Source organism: Nothoprocta perdicaria, unplaced genomic scaffold, assembly GCF_003342845.1.
Source record: "Nothoprocta perdicaria isolate Ctin4 unplaced genomic scaffold, notPer1 scaffold_55, whole genome shotgun sequence".
NCBI lineage: Eukaryota > Metazoa > Chordata > Aves > Tinamiformes > Tinamidae > Nothoprocta > Nothoprocta perdicaria.
The window spans coordinates 2,942,538-2,962,294 of record NW_020455810.1 but is presented as its reverse complement, the minus strand read 5'-3'; the positions used below and the strand labels follow the sequence as shown (position 1 = coordinate 2,962,294).

At 42.5% G+C, this 19,757-nt stretch overlaps 2 protein-coding genes across 2 annotated transcripts; one reads left to right on the top strand and one right to left on the bottom strand.

Moving 5' to 3' along the window:
- Positions 1 to 1,493: 1,493 nt before the first annotated feature.
- FAM173B (family with sequence similarity 173 member B) lies at positions 1,494 to 7,679 on the bottom strand. Its single transcript, XM_026048551.1, is given in 5 exon segments — positions 1,494 to 1,808; positions 1,811 to 1,955; positions 4,816 to 4,866; positions 5,551 to 5,688; positions 7,422 to 7,679. Coding segments are annotated over 5 exon segments (642 nt in total). The 3' UTR covers positions 1,494 to 1,758.
- A 652-nt stretch (positions 7,680 to 8,331) lies between these two features.
- CCT5 (chaperonin containing TCP1 subunit 5) lies at positions 8,332 to 15,782 on the top strand. The gene is made up of 11 exons (XM_026048530.1): positions 8,332 to 8,492; positions 9,078 to 9,138; positions 9,223 to 9,387; positions 9,822 to 10,020; positions 11,595 to 11,787; positions 12,586 to 12,735; positions 13,071 to 13,190; positions 13,596 to 13,781; positions 14,065 to 14,202; positions 14,471 to 14,651; positions 15,534 to 15,782. The coding sequence occupies exons 1-11, from the start codon at positions 8,388 to 8,390 to the stop codon at positions 15,659 to 15,661; spliced, it is 1,626 nt and encodes a 541-aa protein (XP_025904315.1). The 5' UTR covers positions 8,332 to 8,387; the 3' UTR covers positions 15,662 to 15,782.
- The last annotated feature ends 3,975 nt before the right edge of the window (positions 15,783 to 19,757 follow it).

The following is a 19,757-nucleotide window of genomic DNA, read 5'->3' as shown; positions in this document are numbered from 1 at the left end:
GTTTTAATTGTACTAATCTAACAGTTACCTGGCAGGTCACTTTTACTTGACTTGTTTTAGCTTAGCAATACGAATATCACACATGCAAAGATCTGACCAACTCATGGTCACTTCACAGCAAAGAGCGTTATGTTCACTGGGGCTGCAGGAGGCTATTCAATAACTCTGTTAATGGACGAAGATGGGAGAACTTCAGGTGCTAACCAATGGAAAGACCTTCAGTAAGCACTGAAATGACAACACTGTCCGCAGTGTCTAATCAACATTTCCCCTCCTGTCTCATCTCCATGCTCCTCCAGAGTCTGTCTTACAGCACCCTTCAAGCAGATGCAGCAGGAAGACAACAGCTAAGACTCCTTGCCCACCTCCCAGCCTTCTCTTACAGCTCAAATCCCATTTTTCTCCACCTCTCCCTGAATACCATGGGCTCCCTGATCACCTGGGCAGTCTTTCAGATCTGGACTCACTCCAGAACACCAAGGTCTCTTTGGCACTGCAGTCCCAAAGCTGGATGCTTTTCAAAATACAGATTTGCAAGGGTTGAAGAAAGGGAACAATTGCCACCCTTACCTGCTGATACAGCCCAATGTAATTTTGACCTTGATTGCTGCTGGTGGTTCTCATTCCGTCTGTTGTGCTATCAGAACACCAAGGTCTTTTTTCAGGGAGATGCTTTCCACCTAGGTAGTACTCAATACACACTCTGTGGGTTAATCTACCCCAGATTATGGGTATGCAAAAAAGTTAGGCCTCCCTCCGCTAAACTTCATGATGTCAACAGGAAGAACTAGCACCTCTTCCACAGAAAAGATCTGCAATGATGCCTTAAGTTTAGGAGATCTCACCGGATGATACAGCTTAAAACTGGCATCGAGGGAAAGGGGGTGGGGGGAACCTTGACTGAGGACCTCTGCCAAACTCACAGTAATCTGGACTAATTTAGACTAAATTTTATCATATTTAACCAAGCCAGCCAGATAAAATGCCTCCTGAATCAGAGGTATTCATTACACCAACAAGCAGGCAGTTCTCGCACATACTTTACTCAAGGTTTGAGCAAACCCAAGTAATGACATCCCACCATCCTGCAGGTGACTTAAAGCCCTTTTCACAGAATAGACACATTAAGAAAAAACTTAATCATTTGTAAAGGCTCATAACAGTAAAAGTTCTTAAGAGCTCTTTTTTTTTTGGAGCTTTGTCTTCACACTGCAAATTAAATAAAAATATGTTAATATAAACAGACAGCACCACTATTAATAAAAAATGGCTAATTTTGTTTGTGTCAAATAGACCTTTGAAATGCAAATATCCAAAGCTGAACTGTAAACCATCAGTGCTATCATCTCATTCAGTTCATTATTTGATGCAAGGAGCTCTTGGCCAAACAAGTGCAGCATTAAACTCATCTAGCATAACTGGCGAACACATTTGGGAACCACTGCTCATTTAAGGAGCTACCTGCCCATCACTCACTCCCCAATAATGAATGCTAAGTAGGACCAGAAAGAATATATATTTTCAGTAGGCCAAATAGAACATGGTAACTCATTTATGCTCCACTTAACCAAAGTAACTTTATTATCCCATCTTCAATACTTAAGTTCTTGACTTCTATAAAATCTTCTGAGAGTTTTTGTAGACAGTGTTCAGTGTTACTTTAAGTCCAGAATATATAGAACATAGTCACCAACTATCTTAATCTCATCTTCTAAGAGATGAACTCACAGCTGAGAATTTCAATACAAATTAAGATGCCTAGAACTCTGTCCTTGGTGTCATTTCTAAGCATTCTGTTTCACATCCCTTGAAGTTTTCAAATCATAGGCCCACACGGTGTCTATTCCTTCTCCAGTCGTATGATCTGGGACCCAGCAAGGGAAAGGAAAGCGACAGGCAATAACTCTGGCATTGTACTGAAGTTCTTCTTCCAGCTTCTTCTCCAACAGTGGCATCTGTGGAGCAAAAAGCAAAGGCTTTCAGAAGCAGTACAACACAGAAGCATTCTCTTTACAATCTAATTCAAGAGTTCAAGACAAGTCCAAAGTTTGAAGAATTTTTAAGAATAATTTTAGGACATTTTTTCATGATCGTATGCTCAACTGCTGCACTGACAAAGAACATCAAGTTTGAAAATGACTGCTTTACTCTGAACTGTGAAATTCTTAAGTTCTAAAAATTGCAAAAAAAACACATCTAAAAATCACAGATAATCCCTCAGTTAAACATAAGGAAGCCTTTGCAAGTTCTAATTCACCATCTTCCATACTAGGACTCTTTCTTTATAAATACTTAAGTCCCATGAATTAAACTTTTATAGTTATATCACAGTATGCCTGAACCACCACGTCATACTTGAAGACCAATGTCTCTCCTGACATTCAGTTTATGGCATGGCAGATCTTGAAACACCCCGATTTCTCATGTTCAAACCCAGGCAATCTGGTGCCTGGCAAATGATGAAGTTCATGCGACAGCATCTGAGCTCTGTTGGCTCCACTCTGCTAACAGAAGTCACTGCAGCAGTACTGGGTGAAGAGCACACACTGGTGCACAGCCCTGCCTGGCTGAGGACCCACGCAGCCCAGTTTGCCTCCATTTACAGGAGTTAATCAGATTGGGGAAAAAAAAAAAAAAGAGAAATATCATTGCTCTGTCAGGGCAGAGTAACCATTTGCCCAAGTCAGATGCTCCATCTCCAATAAATACTTTGGAAATTTTGGTATGCATTAAGTGAAAAAAAAAATTACAATATCTTGATTTTAAAATAATTTCTTTCTGACTCCAAACAGAGAGAAGTTCTGAAAAATTAAGCTCAATAGATTTTAGCCATTTTCATTCTTTAGAAAACTGACAGTGTGCTCAAGTAGATCACTGTGCATCCATTCCTTTTATTCCACAAGGAATAAATACGTCAGCAAGCTCCTAATACACATTAAAATCTAATATCTGTGACACTAAAGCAAGTAAACAGACATAACTTAGATATGAAAGGAGCAAGTTAGATAGGAAAGACAAGGAATTACTTAAAAATATAGTTGAATTTAAGTCACAAGAACACAGTGCAACTTAAAAGATATATGGTACAGTAGAAAATATCACTGAATGAAAAAAACACAAACCTATTTCTAAGGGGTAAACATTGCTCCCACTATCACATACATGCAGAGTTCACCTTTCATCGAGTGCCTTACCACCACTAAACATAAATCTACATTGAACTATGAATATAGTTTTCCTACAATAGAGCTAACATGCAAGAGTTACATCTGAACACACAGAATCTAAGTACTCGTGTTCTGATTTTGTCCGCGCAGCAAATGCTTTTAAACATTTTTGCTACTATACCTTAACTAAACTAGAAAAATAGGGACGTTTCAGTATCGGAGAGAACAGAACAGGACCTCCTTGGTATTAGGCAAGGAAGGACTAAAGTTGTTATGGAAATTGATAAAATTCACAAACATGGACCTAGCCTAATTTTTAATCAATGACTGTGCAGACTGGTCACATCTCATGTCTGTGTTGGTTCAAATTAGAAAAGTTTGTTAGCAGCTCAGCCAACAGAACAGTATGCTTGAACTAAAGTCAGAGGTCTTAATGTTAATTAAATGTTAATATTAGTTTTTGTGTTTTCTAATCTAACTTTTTAACGTTTACTGAAGAAAATTTTGTAGACCTTCGTACTGTACTTATACGGTTAAAATACAATAGAAAGTACAAATATCAACACCTGGTATGAATTCTGTGAGCCTGCCCAGAACAATAACATTCTCTTCAGTGACTGAAAGCCACCACCCCCAGATGCTTGCAAGAACAGACAGGTCCTGCATTCTCCGAAGATCAATAAATCCAAGCTAACCTAGCTGAAAGCTAACCTTGGATGTGAAATAAAAGAACAGTGTGACAGCATCAAACTAGATTAGTATTATTAAATCAAGAGATGTATTGTGCTCAATAAAAGAGAAAATGCATTAGTTTCTTGAAAAATCAATCACTTAGGAAGCTAAGCACCCACAACTTTCAAGGGAAATTTAAAGAGCAAATTCAAGTCTTAGGAAACACAGTTCTTATGCTTGGGTCTACTAGATTTACGTCAGTGGGGCTTTTTGTTTTTGTTTTTTAATCAAAAGGATCTAAGAATGTAACCTCATTTACTGGAGAAAAGTTATTCAGAGACCTGTAGCTACTTCCTTTATCATATCAAGTTACTGGTTACTAATTTACCCTGCTTCAAACTATTAACTTTCAGTTTACACAAAACGTGTACAAAGCTTGCTAACATTTTCCCAGGGTACTTATTTCTACTTTACTGGAGTGTCCTCCTCTCCGCTCCGACCCTCTGGAGAATTTCTCCATCACATTGGAGAATCTCTGACTGCAAATTTCCTGTCTTGATCACCAAACGAACCATTAATCAAGTCTGATACCACTCAATACAGCAAAGGTCCAACAACTGCCCCCAGCTCCTTGCTTCAGAGACAACCACCACACTGTAGCCTTGTCAAAATCGGGCAGCCAAGCAGTCCATGCTTCTGAACAGCATCACAGCCATGGCAGCTCCAAAAACATTATCTTCTCTTTAAAGTCCAAACCAAAAACACATGATGCTCAGCACAGGGAATACCTGCAGCACAGCTAGCATAAAACTTCTTGTATTCTTGCTAATATGCAAGTTATGTATCAAAATATTAGTACTAACTACCTTTGACGTTCTCTATGTTAGTTCATTTTTAAAATCAGATTACCAACAGTGATTGTCTTAATCAGACTGAAAAAAAGTCAATTAGACTATGAAAAAACAGTAAAACTTACCATTTGAGGTACCCCGAAAACAACAACATTTGTGTAATGGGAAAAAGAAACCTACAAAAAAACATAAGTCTTAATGAAAACTATCATATATAACTGGAGGAGTTGGCACCATTCTTTTCCTCAATGCCTTCGGCTACATTCCCTTTGGACTAATTTTTGTTTTTTAGGCTAAAAACAAGAAAGGAGATTCTGAATCACATCCACATCATATTTAGAAATCAAATGCACGTTTCCCTATGCCAGACAGCTTACACTGCTCAACAGCAGAAAGCTTCTATTACCTAGTCAAGAATCTGGCATGAATTCCAGTAGCACACATGCAAAAAATCAATTCAGATACCCAGGACACAATTCAAAAGAGTCATGAATAAAACCACATAGATAATTTTCTAACTCCTATATATGTTTAAGTGAAAAATGTTTTAAGATTAAAGCATTCCCTTGTTAAGTGATGGCTGGGTGTACAACCTCCTTAGGCATAAAAGGCTGGAGTTCCCCTATTTTGGTCGGAGGTTTTCCATGCACAAAGGACAGCACACGCCACATGTAAGGGCAAAACCAGCAAAGTTGCCGATTATGCTGTGAGCCCAGTTGCTGTGGACTCGAGTACTTTAAGGCCAAGGAAGCATCTGGTGGCCTGAAAGCACTCTAGTTGTTTCAAAGAATTATTTCCAAATTACAGGACACTTCTCAGACATCCCAAATTCACTCACTCTTGGACATTTCACCACCTACCTTCCATAAGTCTGAAATATAAAATTTGGTGTTCTGATGCACCCCATCCCTCCAGGCACGGTATCTGGAGTACCAGACCAACCAGGGATTTAATTCATAACCGACAGCTTTGAATCCCCTTTTTGCAGCAGCTATCACCTACAAAAACAAAAAGAAAAAAGTTTCATCCCAGAAAAGCGCTGGAATATGTTAGTCTCAACAATACTAAGGCAATCATTAAACATACAGGCAGAAATACATTCAATGCGCAATATCAGAGCATCTGACATTTCAGTTGCACTAGCAGGTAAGCACTTGAGACCTCTACATCACAAGAATGACCTACTAATAAAAAGAAAATGAAGTCAAATGGTTGATCCGCATAAAAACAATTATCTCACAACATCCCTTTCTTCCAGTGCTATATTTCATATAATTTTAAAGAGGTAATTGAAATAATGTAAGATTCTCAAATGTACCCATTTAAATTAAGGCATATGTACACGACTGGAATTACCTCCAATACTAAATAATAGAAAAATTGTAACTATATTAGAAGACTCTGACATTTTTACTATCTTTGGAAATGAAGATACATCCATATTGATTCACAAATTTTACCTGAGAGAATGCTAAATATTTTAAAGTATCAGTGCAGAAGCTCCACTTAATTTAAAGGAAAATACTCCAAGGCAATTCCCAAGTATCACTGCATGCAATTTCAGGCACCTGGTTCTCAGAGCAGAGTCTCTCCATCCCTATTTAGTCATCCACATATAAAATCAGGGTGGATGTGGTAAAAGTCAGTCAGAATGCAAAGCAGAAAGCTGAAATTTCTGATGCCCTCTCTAGATACTTTTCATTGTTCATACTTGAACACAACTCTTTCCAGTCGCCTCGACTCACACAAAACATGGGCAACAGTAACATGCAAAAGTATCTTAGGAGCTCCTATCAAAAGCTCACTTAGTGCTTAATGCACCCCCTTGTTGCTAAACCTGACAAGAGCAGATGGTTAAAAATCTCTACACAAAATATCACACCTACAAAGAGGAGTCTGTTCATCACAACTCTCTCTCTCACCAGCAGTTTTGACCTGGGTTTGGACAACATCCTGAAAGGGCAGCATCGCTTTGCCTGTCATCACCTTTCCTCTCACATCGCCCTAATTATTTCTTTTTTTATTCTATTTATACTCAGGGCTACCACAGTAAGTTCTGAGCACAAGTGCAGAATAGTTTGCTTCCCTTGGGGGAAAAAAATCCTTTAGTGTTTCTACATAAAAATTGATGTAGAGTAACGACTGCTGCAACACTGAAAACATCTGAGTGCAGCAAAACTTTCTCCCCTACATGGTCACTCTCAAATGAGAGCATCCTTGGGCCACACACCATATGGGCATGCTGACGTCCCTGGTATGGAAGCCCTGCCACACCTCCAGTGTGCATCATCCCACTTGGAAGTTATTCTCATTTCACTATACTTAAAAGTGAGCAGCCAGCACTGCCCAAAGCTAAGTGCAAAATCTACAACTTTAAGGATATATCAGTTTGTATTGTCATATATAAAGGTGACAGCCGAATAAGGGACTGAGAAACTAATAATATAACAAACATAGAGCAGCAGTGCCAGAAGTTTGCAGCTGTGCTACCAGCCTGTTTCAAGGTGTTCAAACTTGCAGCCTTAACATATGGCAGCTATAAGTGTCTCTTCGGATACTATTACTTCTCTTTTAATACTATTGCTTCTTACGTGAAAGCATGCTCTATATTGCCCTCTAACCAAAAGAACGAGGCTATGGCTTTTGCGTAACATCTCCTATCAACCACTCCCGTGGGCACTCATCCCGTTTCTGAGGGGTTACACGGAGGGAGCGCATCCCTGTAACTTACAACGCGCCCGTCGCCGCTGCCAATGTCAACGAGGGAGCCCCTCCTGCCGCGCAGCATCCGCAGCACGTTCTCCACCTGGGCCGCGGTGGCGGGCACGAAGGGCAGGCAGACGCGCCGCAGCGCGGGCAGCACGAAGGGCGCCGCGGCGGCGTGCAGGGCCAGCAGGCCGGCGCCGAGGCCGCCGGCCGCGAGCAGCCCCCACGCGCTCCTGCCGCCCGCGGCCTCGTCCTCGGCATCGCGGCTCCCGCTGCCTGGCATGGCTCCTGCGGACAAGCCCCCACCTCTGCTCACACCAGCCGTCTTACCGGCGGTTTAACGGACAAAACGGCCTGCTGCCAGGTTAGCCATTGCCCTTGGGTTAGCAGAGGGCAGTTACTGCACTGGTTTTGAGGAGACAAACAGCTTGGCCCATCAGCAACAGCAACTAATAAAGCAAACAGCAGGTGCTGCTCGGCAGAAGCGGTGCTCGGAGAGGCGCCTCCGACCGCAAAGAACCTTCTGGAAGGGCCGCCGAGCTGGGCGCCATCCCGCCGGCCCCCGAAACCCGCTCGGGCGGCACCGCGCATGCGCAGACCGCGCAGACCACCCAGCCCCGTTACCCCCGCCCCCCAGGATCCTCACAGCGAGCGGGTAGCAGCGGCCGGCCCGGAAACACTTATACTAGTGGGCGATACCACCTGACCACCGAGGGGAGTGCTCCTGCAATGGGATGGTTTATCTCTGCAGCGGCAGAGTCCACCGCTAGAGTGCTCCCCCCCCCCTCCCGTATTCTCCCTAATAGCGTCTCCCAGCGGCTTCCAGAAGCCTCCGCTGAGGGCGCCACAGAGGTCCCAGGCGCGACATGTGTCGCGGCGGGGCGCGCTGCGCAGGCGCAGGGCACGGGGCGCGCTGCGTCACCGAGTGCGACGTCATCGCGTACGGGGCGCGGCGCGGCTCCGGCGGGCAGGGAGGCAGGCGGGAGCCATCATGTCGGCCATGGGGACCCTGGCGTTCGATGAGTATGGGAGGCCCTTCCTCATCCTCAAGGACCAGGAGCGCAAGACGCGCCTCATGGGGCTCGAGGCGCTCAAGGTGAGCGGGCGGCGGGCGGGCGGTGATGCGCCCAGGAGCTGGGGCGGGCAGAGCCATCCCGCCGTGATGGCGGCAGAGCCGTTGGGCCTCGTGTGTGGGGAAGTTGGAGCCCGTCGCGGCTCCACGCGTGGCCCTCGTCCCTCTGCGGGGCTCCGGGCATGGGGGAGAGAGCGATGAAGGAACGAGGCGGTGGCCAAACCGGGCCCGCAGGCAGCGGGCGAGGCCGCGCGGGCCTCAGCGCCTGGGCTGTGCACGTGCGGGGCTTAGTACCGAAAATAAAGATAAAGGGCAAAGCTCCTCAGAGTGTTTAATTGTTCCCATGGATGGTGGCAGCGTCTGTTACTTTGAATCCTCAAGGAAATCTTCGTAGCTGCACCTCTATTGTTGGGAGCTTTAGCTGTGTAAGCAGAGAAGGGGTATGGGAGGTGGCCCAGATATAGAAACAATTTGTTTGTCCTCATTTGTTTTCTGCATTTTGCTGCTTCAAGTTGAATGGTGACACTAGAGTTAGCTCTTTTTCTATAATTTTCTTAATTAATACTGTGATCTGGGGAGCATTAATAATGATTTTTGTTTCTTTTGTAGTCTCACATAATGGCAGCAAAGGCAGTGGCAAACACTCTGAGAACATCTCTTGGGCCCAATGGTAACGTTTAAATGATTTTAATAACTCCTTTGATAATTTTTCAAAGACTTTTTTATTTTAACCTTTACCTTTTGATTTTTCAAGGTTTGGATAAAATGATGGTGGACAAGGATGGGGAGGTGACTGTGACGAATGATGGTGCTACCATTCTGAACATGATGGATGTGGATCACCAGATAGCTAAACTTATGGTGGAGCTGTCCAAATCTCAGGATGATGAGATTGGGGATGGAACTACAGGAGTTGTTGGTAAGAAAAGATTTTAAACTCGGCTCAAATTTCCCACTTTTAAAATCAAGCTTCTTAAGGTGCTTTCAGAGATGTTGGTGTTTGATGTAGATATTCTTTTTCTGTAAAATATTTTAAATATTTAAGACTTTGATATTCTTATCAGTTCCTGTATTGAGATCCTTTTAATGAGAAAGTTATTTTGTGTATTTTAAGATATGGTTACAGTGGCAGTTAGTGTTGAGAGTCATCTGTCTAGTGTTGAAAGTCTTCTGTCTGCTTTCATTTTTTGCATAACTTTCTTCCTGTCTCACCTTGATACTAAAATAGAGCTTTCTTTTTAAAAATGCTAGAAGGGAAAAGGAAAAAAAATCTGATGGGCTACTTTTCAATATGTCAAATATGATGCTTCAATTTGTGGGGGAGTAAACATTATTTTCAACTTTGTTCCGTAGTTCTGGCTGGAGCCCTGCTGGAGCAGGCGGAGCAGCTGCTGGATCGTGGGATTCACCCCATCAGAATAGCAGACGGTTACGAACAGGCAGCTCGCATCGCCATTGAACACCTGGACAAAATCAGCGACAGCTTTCCCGTCGATCCGCAGAACACTGAACCGCTCATCCAGACGGCAAAGACAACTCTGGGCTCCAAAGTGTAAGCTCATGAAAAATTCACGATGAGTTTTATCGTTTTCCTTACAAACGCTTTTAATTGAAAGGAGAAATCCTGATGCTTGTGTGATATTTTGGTAGAGTATTAAATTATTTATAATACAGGGATGACTGTTGAACATTCTTTTGTATTTACTTGATTGTCGGCCCAATTTTTCTATAGACTCTTGGTCTCTTACTTGATTATGTCTCTTGACCCCCAGTTCTAAAAACTGCATGCCAGAGTTTTTCAAAAGATGGCACAACTAAAAGAAGCGCAAAGTTGGTGGGAGTTTTTCTTTGTTTGTTTTTTCTTTATGTAGGTATAAATTCAGACCTCAGATGTAAAGCTCTTATTTTCTTTTTCATTGTATTATTTTTCAGTGTAGAGTTAATCAGCTTCTCAGTGGTTCAGACACTCCATGCTACCCAAGATGAGCTTATCTTTAGAATTAGCTTCCTAAAGAGTGCATTTCTAGTTGGCTAATCCTGTAATAGTGATGTCTTATTTTACTGATGATATATAGTTCCCATATAAGAATTAAGATTGCTATAAATAATTAGAGACTTTACAAAAGTAGTTTCAACATAAAGTCTTGTGTACTAGCTACACACTGAATAAGCATCAATATAATTTTCCAGTTAGTATTTTTGAGAAGGAGGGAGTTTTTTTTGTCTATTGCTCTTTGGACATTGAACAGCTTTCTCAGATACGATGGAGCTTGGATGTAAGGAATAGCGTGGAGATGGGAGAGCATAAAGAAGCAAAATAAACAGTGGTATATCTCCCAGTTTTAATTACTGTAGTACATAGCTTTTTGAAAAAGCAGTTTTGGGTTGTTTAGCATCTCATGGTAGACACTCAAATATCTAGGAAGATAGCCATGGGAATACAGATCTTTGCCGTGTCACTTCCTTTCCTGTCCTGTTTCCCTTGTTGCATCCTAATCCATTGTGTGTTTTTGATCATATCACCTGTACCAAAGTTCTGGAAAGTTGTTGAGTGGCTTTACTGGCGCTTAATAGTGCTGTTTCAGACTTGACTTCTGTCAGGGTATAGCATTTTTTGCGAAAGGCATATAGTCAATATTTTTATTCAGCAATATAGAGGAGTGTAGTAGGAGGATGTGTAGTAGGAGGATTTTGGAGCTTGTTTACTGTCTATAGCATCTTTTTAGTGAGATACCTTTCAAGGTGAAAGCTGTGGTTGTATATTACAGAAAATGTGTGCAAGTGCTCTTTTTAGGGGCTGCTTTTGCAGACGTCATAAGATTGTTTGTATGAATGTTTCTTAATAGCAAGTTTTCATCATTTATGTCCCAAATCTACATCTGCAGAATATGTCCAAGAACAGTATGTTGAGGAATTGTGTACTGTATATTCTGTCATTTGTAGCATCTCTTCTACTCCCATGAACAAACTAATCAGAACCACTTTTCTCTTGAAATGAATGGAAGTCTTAAGCTCTAATTATTTTTTTCTGTGCAGTACTGATAGATTTATATTCTTTTTTTTTTTAAACCTAATGCTGAACTCTTTAAATGTAACGAACTGTTATTATGCTGTGCTTAAATCTAGAGTTAACCGTTGTCACAGACAAATGGCAGAAATTGCTGTAAATGCTGTACTGACAGTAGCAGACATGGAGCGCAAAGATGTTGATTTTGAGCTGATCAAAGTACAAGGCAAAGTGGGAGGCAGACTGGAAGATACACAGCTGGTTAAAGGGGTGATTGTGGATAAAGATTTCAGTCATCCACAGATGCCTAAAGTAAGTGATGTGTGTGTCAACTGTAATGGTTTAAACAAGATTGTCTTGAAATGTATCGCTTCAGATACTATCCCTGCATTTAAACACAGTGTGGTTTGTTTCATGGTTTTTTTGTTCTGTTTCATTTGGTTTTCTCAAATGGGGACAGGGAGAAGGGCATTAAGTTATTTGTGTGCAAGGACCAAGGTAGAATTCAAATAGTCTTCATAAAGAGAAACATTCTTGGAGCAAATACTGTTGTGCATTAAGTGAGGACAAGTGCAGAGTTCTGAAGTGAAACAAATAATCATTTGCCGAATGTAGTATGGTGAGCTGCGTTCAGTACCTACTGTAAGTGTATTGGATGTTGCATGTGAGCCCAGGATGAGAACTTCTGCAAGTCTGAAAATATTATTTAGTAGTTGTCATCCTTTATCTTATAAAGGAAGACTTGTTGAAAATACCAGGCTTTCAGTACTTAAAAAGTAGCTGTGAAGAAGGCAAGTATGTAATTCACTCTCTGGTCACTGTGAGCAGAGAGGGGAAAGCAGTTGTAGGTTTGATACTTTAAACAACTGGGTAAAGGTTGTTGTACACTTGGACAGCATCTTGAGAGTCTGTGGGATTTATGTACGTTAAATGGCAGTAGCTTGTGATAGAATTACATGGATCTAGTTGGTCTCATTTTAGTATCTGTGAAATTATCTTCAAGGTTCCTCCTATTGCTGCTTTTTAAACGTATGTCATGGTCCCTTTCAAATACAAGAAGGAAGTGTGTTACTTGGGTCAGAATTCAGCTCTCTTTTATTTTATGTTTAGGAACTTAAAGATGCTAAAATTGCAATCCTTACTTGTCCATTTGAACCACCTAAGCCTAAAACCAAGCATAAGCTTGATGTAACATCGGTGGAAGATTACAAGGCACTGCAGAAATACGAAAAGGAGAAATTTGAAGAGATGGTCAAACAGGTAGAGTCTTCGGGAGTATTTTTCTGTTTTCTGTTATTTTCCTAGTTTTTACACAAAACTGCATCATAATTTTACTTATTATCAGAAATGAGCTGATAATTCCATTGATTGGCAACATGCTTCTCAGTAGTTTTAAGACTATGAATGAAAGTTAAGCTAAAATAACATATAAGCGCTGCTTGGGATTCGTTTCTATCTCTCTGTATACCAGACAGCTCTTTTCCAAGGAATTGTGTTTTGAGGAAAATAAGGAGACTTAACACCATTGAGAATTCCTTTTCTATTTTTGTTGTAAGATTTTTTTTCAGAAGATTAATGTTGTTTGTTGCTTTCAGATAAAAGACACTGGTGCAAACCTTGCCATTTGCCAGTGGGGTTTTGATGATGAGGCAAATCACCTGCTGCTTCAGAATGAGCTGCCTGCTGTTCGTTGGGTTGGAGGACCTGAAATAGAAGTAAGTAAAAATCTCTACAGTAAATATATGAGGAACCAATACAAAACCTTGTTAAATTAATAAGCTCTATTGGTTAAACATTTTAGACTTTTTTGAGGGAAAAAATGTGTAATTGTATGTGTATGGTTAATACAGGAGGAAAAAGTCATTGGAGGTCTGTGGAAGAACTTAGAAAAATGGTGTTGGAACCTATAATTGTAGTTGGTGCTTTAAGTTCTTTGTGAGTAGGAGTGTTTTTCCTCTTAATCTCACTCTTTGATGTCCAGAAACAAAGGATCACCTGAAATGATGAGAAAATAACCTTTTTGAGTAGGCATCTGGCAAATCCCCTTCTGCTAGTTTTAAGTGTTATAAAAACACGAGGGAAAAGTCTTCTCCAAGTAACTGATGCCTGTTGAATTTTAGTTAATCGCCATTGCAACTGGCGGACGCATCGTTCCCCGCTTCTGTGAGCTAACAGCAGAGAAGCTGGGTTTTGCTGGGATTGTCCGGGAGATCTCCTTCGGGACCACAAAGGATAAAATGCTGGTCATTGAACAGTGCCAGAACTCCCGAGCCGTGACCATTTTCATTCGAGGAGGAAATAAAATGGTGAGATATTTCATTTATTACCATTTTGGCTGTGGGTGCTCTCATTTGTCCTCCTTACAGAGGGTCGCTTGATGCATTAGTGATTTTGCTAGACTGCGTGCATGACCTAATTGACATGCAGAAATACTAAAACCTAATTTTCAGATTTTGTCCGTTCAAAAGACAAAACCCCGAATAAGGCCAGTTTGAATGCCAATATGCTCCCTGTTTCTGCATTAGCAAATAGGTTTTCCTAGGCTTCATCGGTGGGTGTTGTAAAGGATTTGCTGTTCTGTAATTCCAGATTATCGAAGAGGCCAAGCGCTCCCTGCACGATGCCCTGTGTGTCATCCGCAATCTCGTCCGGGACAATCGCATCGTGTACGGCGGTGGCGCCGCCGAAATTTCTTGCGCTTTGGCTGTCAGCGAGGCAGCAGACAAGGTAAGAAAGAAATTTTTGCAACTTTCTGCAATTAAAATTAAGCGCAGCTTGAAAAGCTCAGAAAAAGTGAGTCTTTAAGGAAGTTTCCAGCATTCAGTGCTAGCCGGTGCTTAAGTTTTGCTTTCCTGTTCGGTTAAAATATCTTTTGGAAGCTGAGATAATGTATTTCTCAGAATAAGCCTGCATGTCATGCATACGATTCTGCAGCTAGTATGGGAATCTGCATTTGCTACCATTGTAGTAATAGCTATTTGCTTTGTTTTCACAGTGTCCCTCTTTGGAACAATATGCCATGAGAGCCTTTGCAGATGCCCTGGAAGTAATTCCCATGGCACTGTCCGAGAACAGTGGCATGAATCCAATACAGACTATGACTGAAGTGCGGGCTAGGCAAGTGAAAGAAAATAATCCTGCTCTCGGCATTGACTGTTTGCAGAAAGGAACAAATGGTAAGAAGCCTAGTGACGAGAGGGCGTGTAGCAGAAGGGTGGGTTTTTTCCAGGAAAAATTGAATACTGTTTTGCTTTTTGGCCATCTTTAACCTATGCAGCGTTTCAGTTAGGAATTTTTGCCCCTTGTTATAATAAATGCCTGGGGGAGAGGGTATGGAAGGAGCAACACTTAACACGCCTCACAGGTGAAGAAATACAATTGCATGAATGTTGTTCTGGTTGCAAGATTAGCTGAAGATGCTGCTGACCTTGGGGTGCAGGAGTGAAAACTACTCACTAATTAATCCCTTTGAGGCAAAGTGGGGGATATATTTTAAATATAGCAATTTTAGTGATCTGCTACAGAAGTTCCAGCTAGTTTGGAACCTGTAATAATAAATATGTTACAGATTAAGAAATCAGTATATGAAAACTTCTGTTTTCATCTGGAAATAAACTTGCCATGCTCTTTTTTCAAAAAGATAGTAAATTTTGTAGCATAACGTAAGACATTGCATTTAGGTAATATGTAAGTCTTTTTTTGTTAGGTGTTGGCGCTTTCACGCAACTTTGTACTCTTCACTTGTACAGTGCTTACTGTGCCTTTAGGGTACCTGCAGTATTTCTGTATATAAACTGATCTCTAAAAATGAAAAAAAAAGAAGAGACCATGGGGAAGGATTTAGTTGGGAAGAAAGTTTTTTTTCTTGATGGTAATAAGGTCTTTATGAGAACTAGGACTTGAACTCTTAATTTTTGCAAATTTTTGTCCAAAAGTGGTGATAACAAGTATTAATTTGAGTATGTTCTTTCAATGACAGTGACCTGACAAGGACTTTGCCAGGTGAATGTGTCCTTTTTCAGGAGAATATCTAATTCTTTTTTTCTTCCTTTTGGCAGATATGAAGCAGCAACATGTTATAGAAACGCTGATTGGTAAGAAACAGCAGATTTCCCTGGCTACTCAAGTTGTTAGAATGATCCTGAAGATTGATGATATCCGTAGACCAGGAGAATCAGAAGAATGAAGGCTGAAAAAACAAGAAACATTAAGGGGTTCACAGCAGTAGCGAAGACAGCAGGATTCTGATGCCTAATCTTCAGCTATTTATTTTTGACACTTTTTGTTTCAGATACTGTACTGAATAATTGTCAGAAATAAAACACAGTTCAGCACTTGTGGTACCAAGACTTGTTTAAGAAGTATCATTGCAGATTTTCTTAAATGGGTGTGTATAATCATAGGAAACACTTTTTTCAGGATACTGTAAGCCCCTTGCTTCTGCAACTGGCTCTGACTTGGGAGCAAATTCCATAGCTGTTAATTTGAAACTAGGTGGTAGAGCTTTAACAAAATTCTAAGAAAAGGAAGTGGGTTTGCTTGCTTTTTGTTTGTTTTTATGGGTAGTCATTAACACTGCAGCATTATTATTGAGTTGGGCCTGTTTTCTCTGGAGAAGAGAAGGCTGAGAGGGGATCTTGTTAACATGTATAAGTTCATGAAGGGAAAATGCAGGGAAGAAGGGGCCAAGCTCTTCTCATGGGTGTCCAGCGATAGGACAAGGGGTAATGGCCATAAGCTGCAACACAGGCAGTTCCATCTCCAGGTGAGGAGGAACTTCTTCACTGTGAGGGTGCCAGAGCCCTGGCACAGGCTGCCCAGAGAGGTTGTGGAGTCTCCTGCTCTGGAGATCTTCCAAACCCGCCTGGATGCCGCCCTGTGCCCTGTGCTCTGGGTGTCCCTGCTGGAGCAGGGGGCTGGACTAGATGGTCTCTAGAGGTCCCTTCCAACCTTGAATATTCTGTGATTGTCAGTAATCAATTTGGGAGGGTAAAGGTTTTTCAATGCAGCCTGTAACAGGCAGCTGAAACTATTAAACCAAGCTGATGGAAGCAGTGCTAACGGTCAAACAAAACAGAGCAGATAATCATGACTGAAGTATAAGTTGTTGGAAACAAACACAGATAGCGAAATGAAGTGTACAACTGGTGCAAATATCTGTACTATTGGAAAGCTTAAAAGCCTTGTCTGGTGGTGTACCTGTGGAGGGAGAGTCAGGCACCAGTCCCTTTCAAATGTCACTTCGTTAGTGTGGGGAAAAGCAACGCTCACCACTTGGGGGCAGCATCCACTTACTGCTGTCCTGGGTGCCTCCATCTACGTTTTTCTTGGAGCCACCTGAAAAGGGCCAGCAGAGCTTTCTTAGCATGGCACAATCCAGCAGAGCTTTCTTAGCATCACTGGTAAGGCACACTTACATTGGCACAAGAGAGCACATACTCATTTACCTCTTGAGCTCTCTTAATTGACCCAATTTCCTAACTGAATCCAGGTCCTCTCTTGCACCCGCTTTCTCACCTCTTCCTGGGACACTTAGGCTGGTCCCAGGCTCTGGTCCAGCTGCTACCAGCCTGCTTTTCTGGCCTCATTTCCCCATCCGTCCTGGCCTCTCATGCTGAGTTTCTGAGTCTCGTCTCCTTTCCCACCTCTGTGGGGGCCTGTTGCTGTGTACTGACCCAACCCTCGTCTCTGCTGTGTGGGGCAAGACGCTGCTGGGGACGCAGGTTCCTCTCGGTCCCTCTTGCTCAGGCCCAGCCCACATCAGCACAGCAGCTACTAGGCGCCTGTTGCGGTGGGCTGGTGTTCAGGCTTTGGGCAAGCCAGAGGGGTTTGGCTGACGCAGGCTGGAGTGGAGCTTTTCGGCACAAGTTTATGCAGAGCTGTGTACTGACCCAATTGCTTCTACAGACTGGTGATTTTTTTTTTATTTTTTTTTTTTTTTTTAATGTATTTTGTTCTAGGGTTAGGACAAGCTGATCTCTTTGGGATGATCCTTTCTGACTATGCATTACTTAGTGAAGATGCATTATAACGTGAACATTTTTGGTCTGAATGATTCAGTTTGATAAAGTTAAAGGCAAAACCAGATAGGCCTCAGTGCAGAACAGACAAGCAGCCTTGCCAAGAATTGCAGGTCTGCTGACTCCATGAGCTTTGGATACGAAGGTCCAGACAGACCTATGTAAGCAAAACTGGCTCCAGGACCTGTCAGGGCTGTATTTCTTTATGCTAAAACTGTATAGGAAAGAGGATGCTGTTGGAGCAGTTTCCTCTGCGGTAGAAAGTACCCCGTGACTGCCAACTGTTTCATGGGCAGCAGCAAGATACGGGCCAGAAATGGATATGGATACCACTGACTTGATCCATTTTCCCATAGAGAGCTAGTTCTTCAATCTGACCACATGAGACAAAAATTACTGCTACACTGGTTGTGGGGATGGTTAGTACCCAGTCCCAAACTCCTACCATCATCCAAGGGCAGATGATTCAGAGGGGAGGTTTGGGTCCTAGGAGACCAGTCTTGTTTGTCCTCTCCAAGTAAAGCTCCTCTCCATTTCAACTCTTGGAGGCTTTCCCAGGAGCTCTCTGCCAGGGAACATTTCTCACCATGTTAAAGAGCCAATTAAATGGACTGACAGTGTTTATTTTGTAAACAAGTCATTTCTGCGATACAGGAGAGAGAGTTTGCTAAACTGCAAAAATGAGAGGGTAGAGCTTAGCGCTTTCCCTGAAGGAGATTGATCCTGGGATACCTGCCTGAGGCGCACGCACCAGTATGAGGTGGGCACAAGTTCCTTCCCCCAGCTATTGGGAGCCAGTCACTGCGTTAGACTGGGTCTCCTGCTCTGCAGTGCCCAAGGACAGCAGCGTTCACTGCATGCAGCACTAGATACCGTGGTTGGGGCGCTGAGGGTGCTCCCTTCACCCAAGCGGAGTTGGCTGCCAATGCTCAAGGCCAGCTCTGGCATAGCACAGGTAAGTGCTTGGATTGGACAGCGAGGAAAAGCGCTGGGTGAAAAAGATCCGTGGGAAGCTAGGGAGCCTCCTCTCTTTCACTCAGGAACTGCATTTAAGCACAGGTCCTTTCCTTTGGTCCCAGCCTGGGCTGTGCTGAAACTGAGCCTGGGCCTGGTCATGTGCTTTCCTGGTCCTCACTTGGCTTTCTGGCTTGACCTCAACCTTGTCTTGTCACTATGGCATGGTGGACTCTCGGCTGACCCTGGTCACCATCACTAGACCTGCTCCTCTTCTCCTCTGCCTCCCATTAAGCCTGGGCTCAGCACTATCATTGCCTACAGTCTGTAGCTGGAGAATAAAGTAGTAAAGCCAAGTGCAAGGATCCAGATTTGAAAGGGATGAAGTCTTGAATGAACTGGGAGCCACGGAGGGATTCAGAGATGCTTGCACAGGGCTGCAGAGACAGGCAGTTGAGCAGCCCTTCACCTGAAAGCAGAGAAACCAGAAGAGAAAAACACACCACATGGTGGTGAAAGAGGAGAAATTAATACTTGCAGTGGGGTTCCAGCTTTGGAGTATGCAGAGCTGCAAAGGCTACTGGGTTCCAGTGGTGCCAAGGAACTCAGGAAGACAGTGTTGGACAGACCTCTGGAGGCAGCAGCACCCCAGGATGCAACTTAGGGAGCCCCACAGACTCACCTTTGGGCATGGGCATCAAGAAGACACACAGCAGCCCCGCCACACAGCAGCAAGAAGGACTGTGTAAACAAAGGTGGAGCAAGCACAGCAAAACTTGGTTACAGGACCTGGTAGGTAACGGGGACGAGGGAAAAAAGGTCAGGGAAAGAAGTTTAAAATTAGAATTAGAAAAACATGTCAGTGTGAGTAATTTATGTTATTGAGGATTGCTGAAGACATCAGCTCTGTGGGATGCAATGCTACACAAGCCCTATATACTAAGAGAAAAGGTTGAGCAGTTGAGTTGCACAAGATTTGTAATGCTAAATATGAATTCTCACTCTTTGTTTTTCCTATCCTTTCTGTTTGATGTAGGCTCCATGATAGGATATAGTATTTTCTGCTAAAAAGAAAACAATGCAATTGCATCAGCTTCATCTTCCAAAGTGTCCCAATCCAGTAGCTAAACAAAAAGCAGGAATTAGGAACTTGCAAGTGCTAAGAGTGAGGTGTTGGACTTGGTTATTCATCTGTACTTTGGTCATATCTCAGTGGTTCCAATTCTACTTGGTTGGAAGTTTTGTTGCTCTTGTTGTTGTTGTTGTTGTTGTTGTTTTTCTATTGCCACTAAAATCAAAGCAGATTCT

What these genes read in the sequence shown, in the direction of transcription:
- CCT5 (XM_026048530.1), top strand. Translation starts at nt 8,388, where the DNA reads ATGTCGGCCATGGGGACCCTGGCGTTCGATGAGTATGGGAGGCCCTTC. An exon ending in ACAACTCTGGGCTCCAAAGT is followed by an intron (nt 10,021 to 11,594) that starts GTAAGCTCATGA and finishes GCTTAAATCTAG; the next exon opens with AGTTAACCGTTGTCACAGAC. An exon ending in GTCATCCACAGATGCCTAAA is followed by an intron (nt 11,788 to 12,585) that starts GTAAGTGATGTG and finishes TTTTATGTTTAG; the next exon opens with GAACTTAAAGATGCTAAAAT.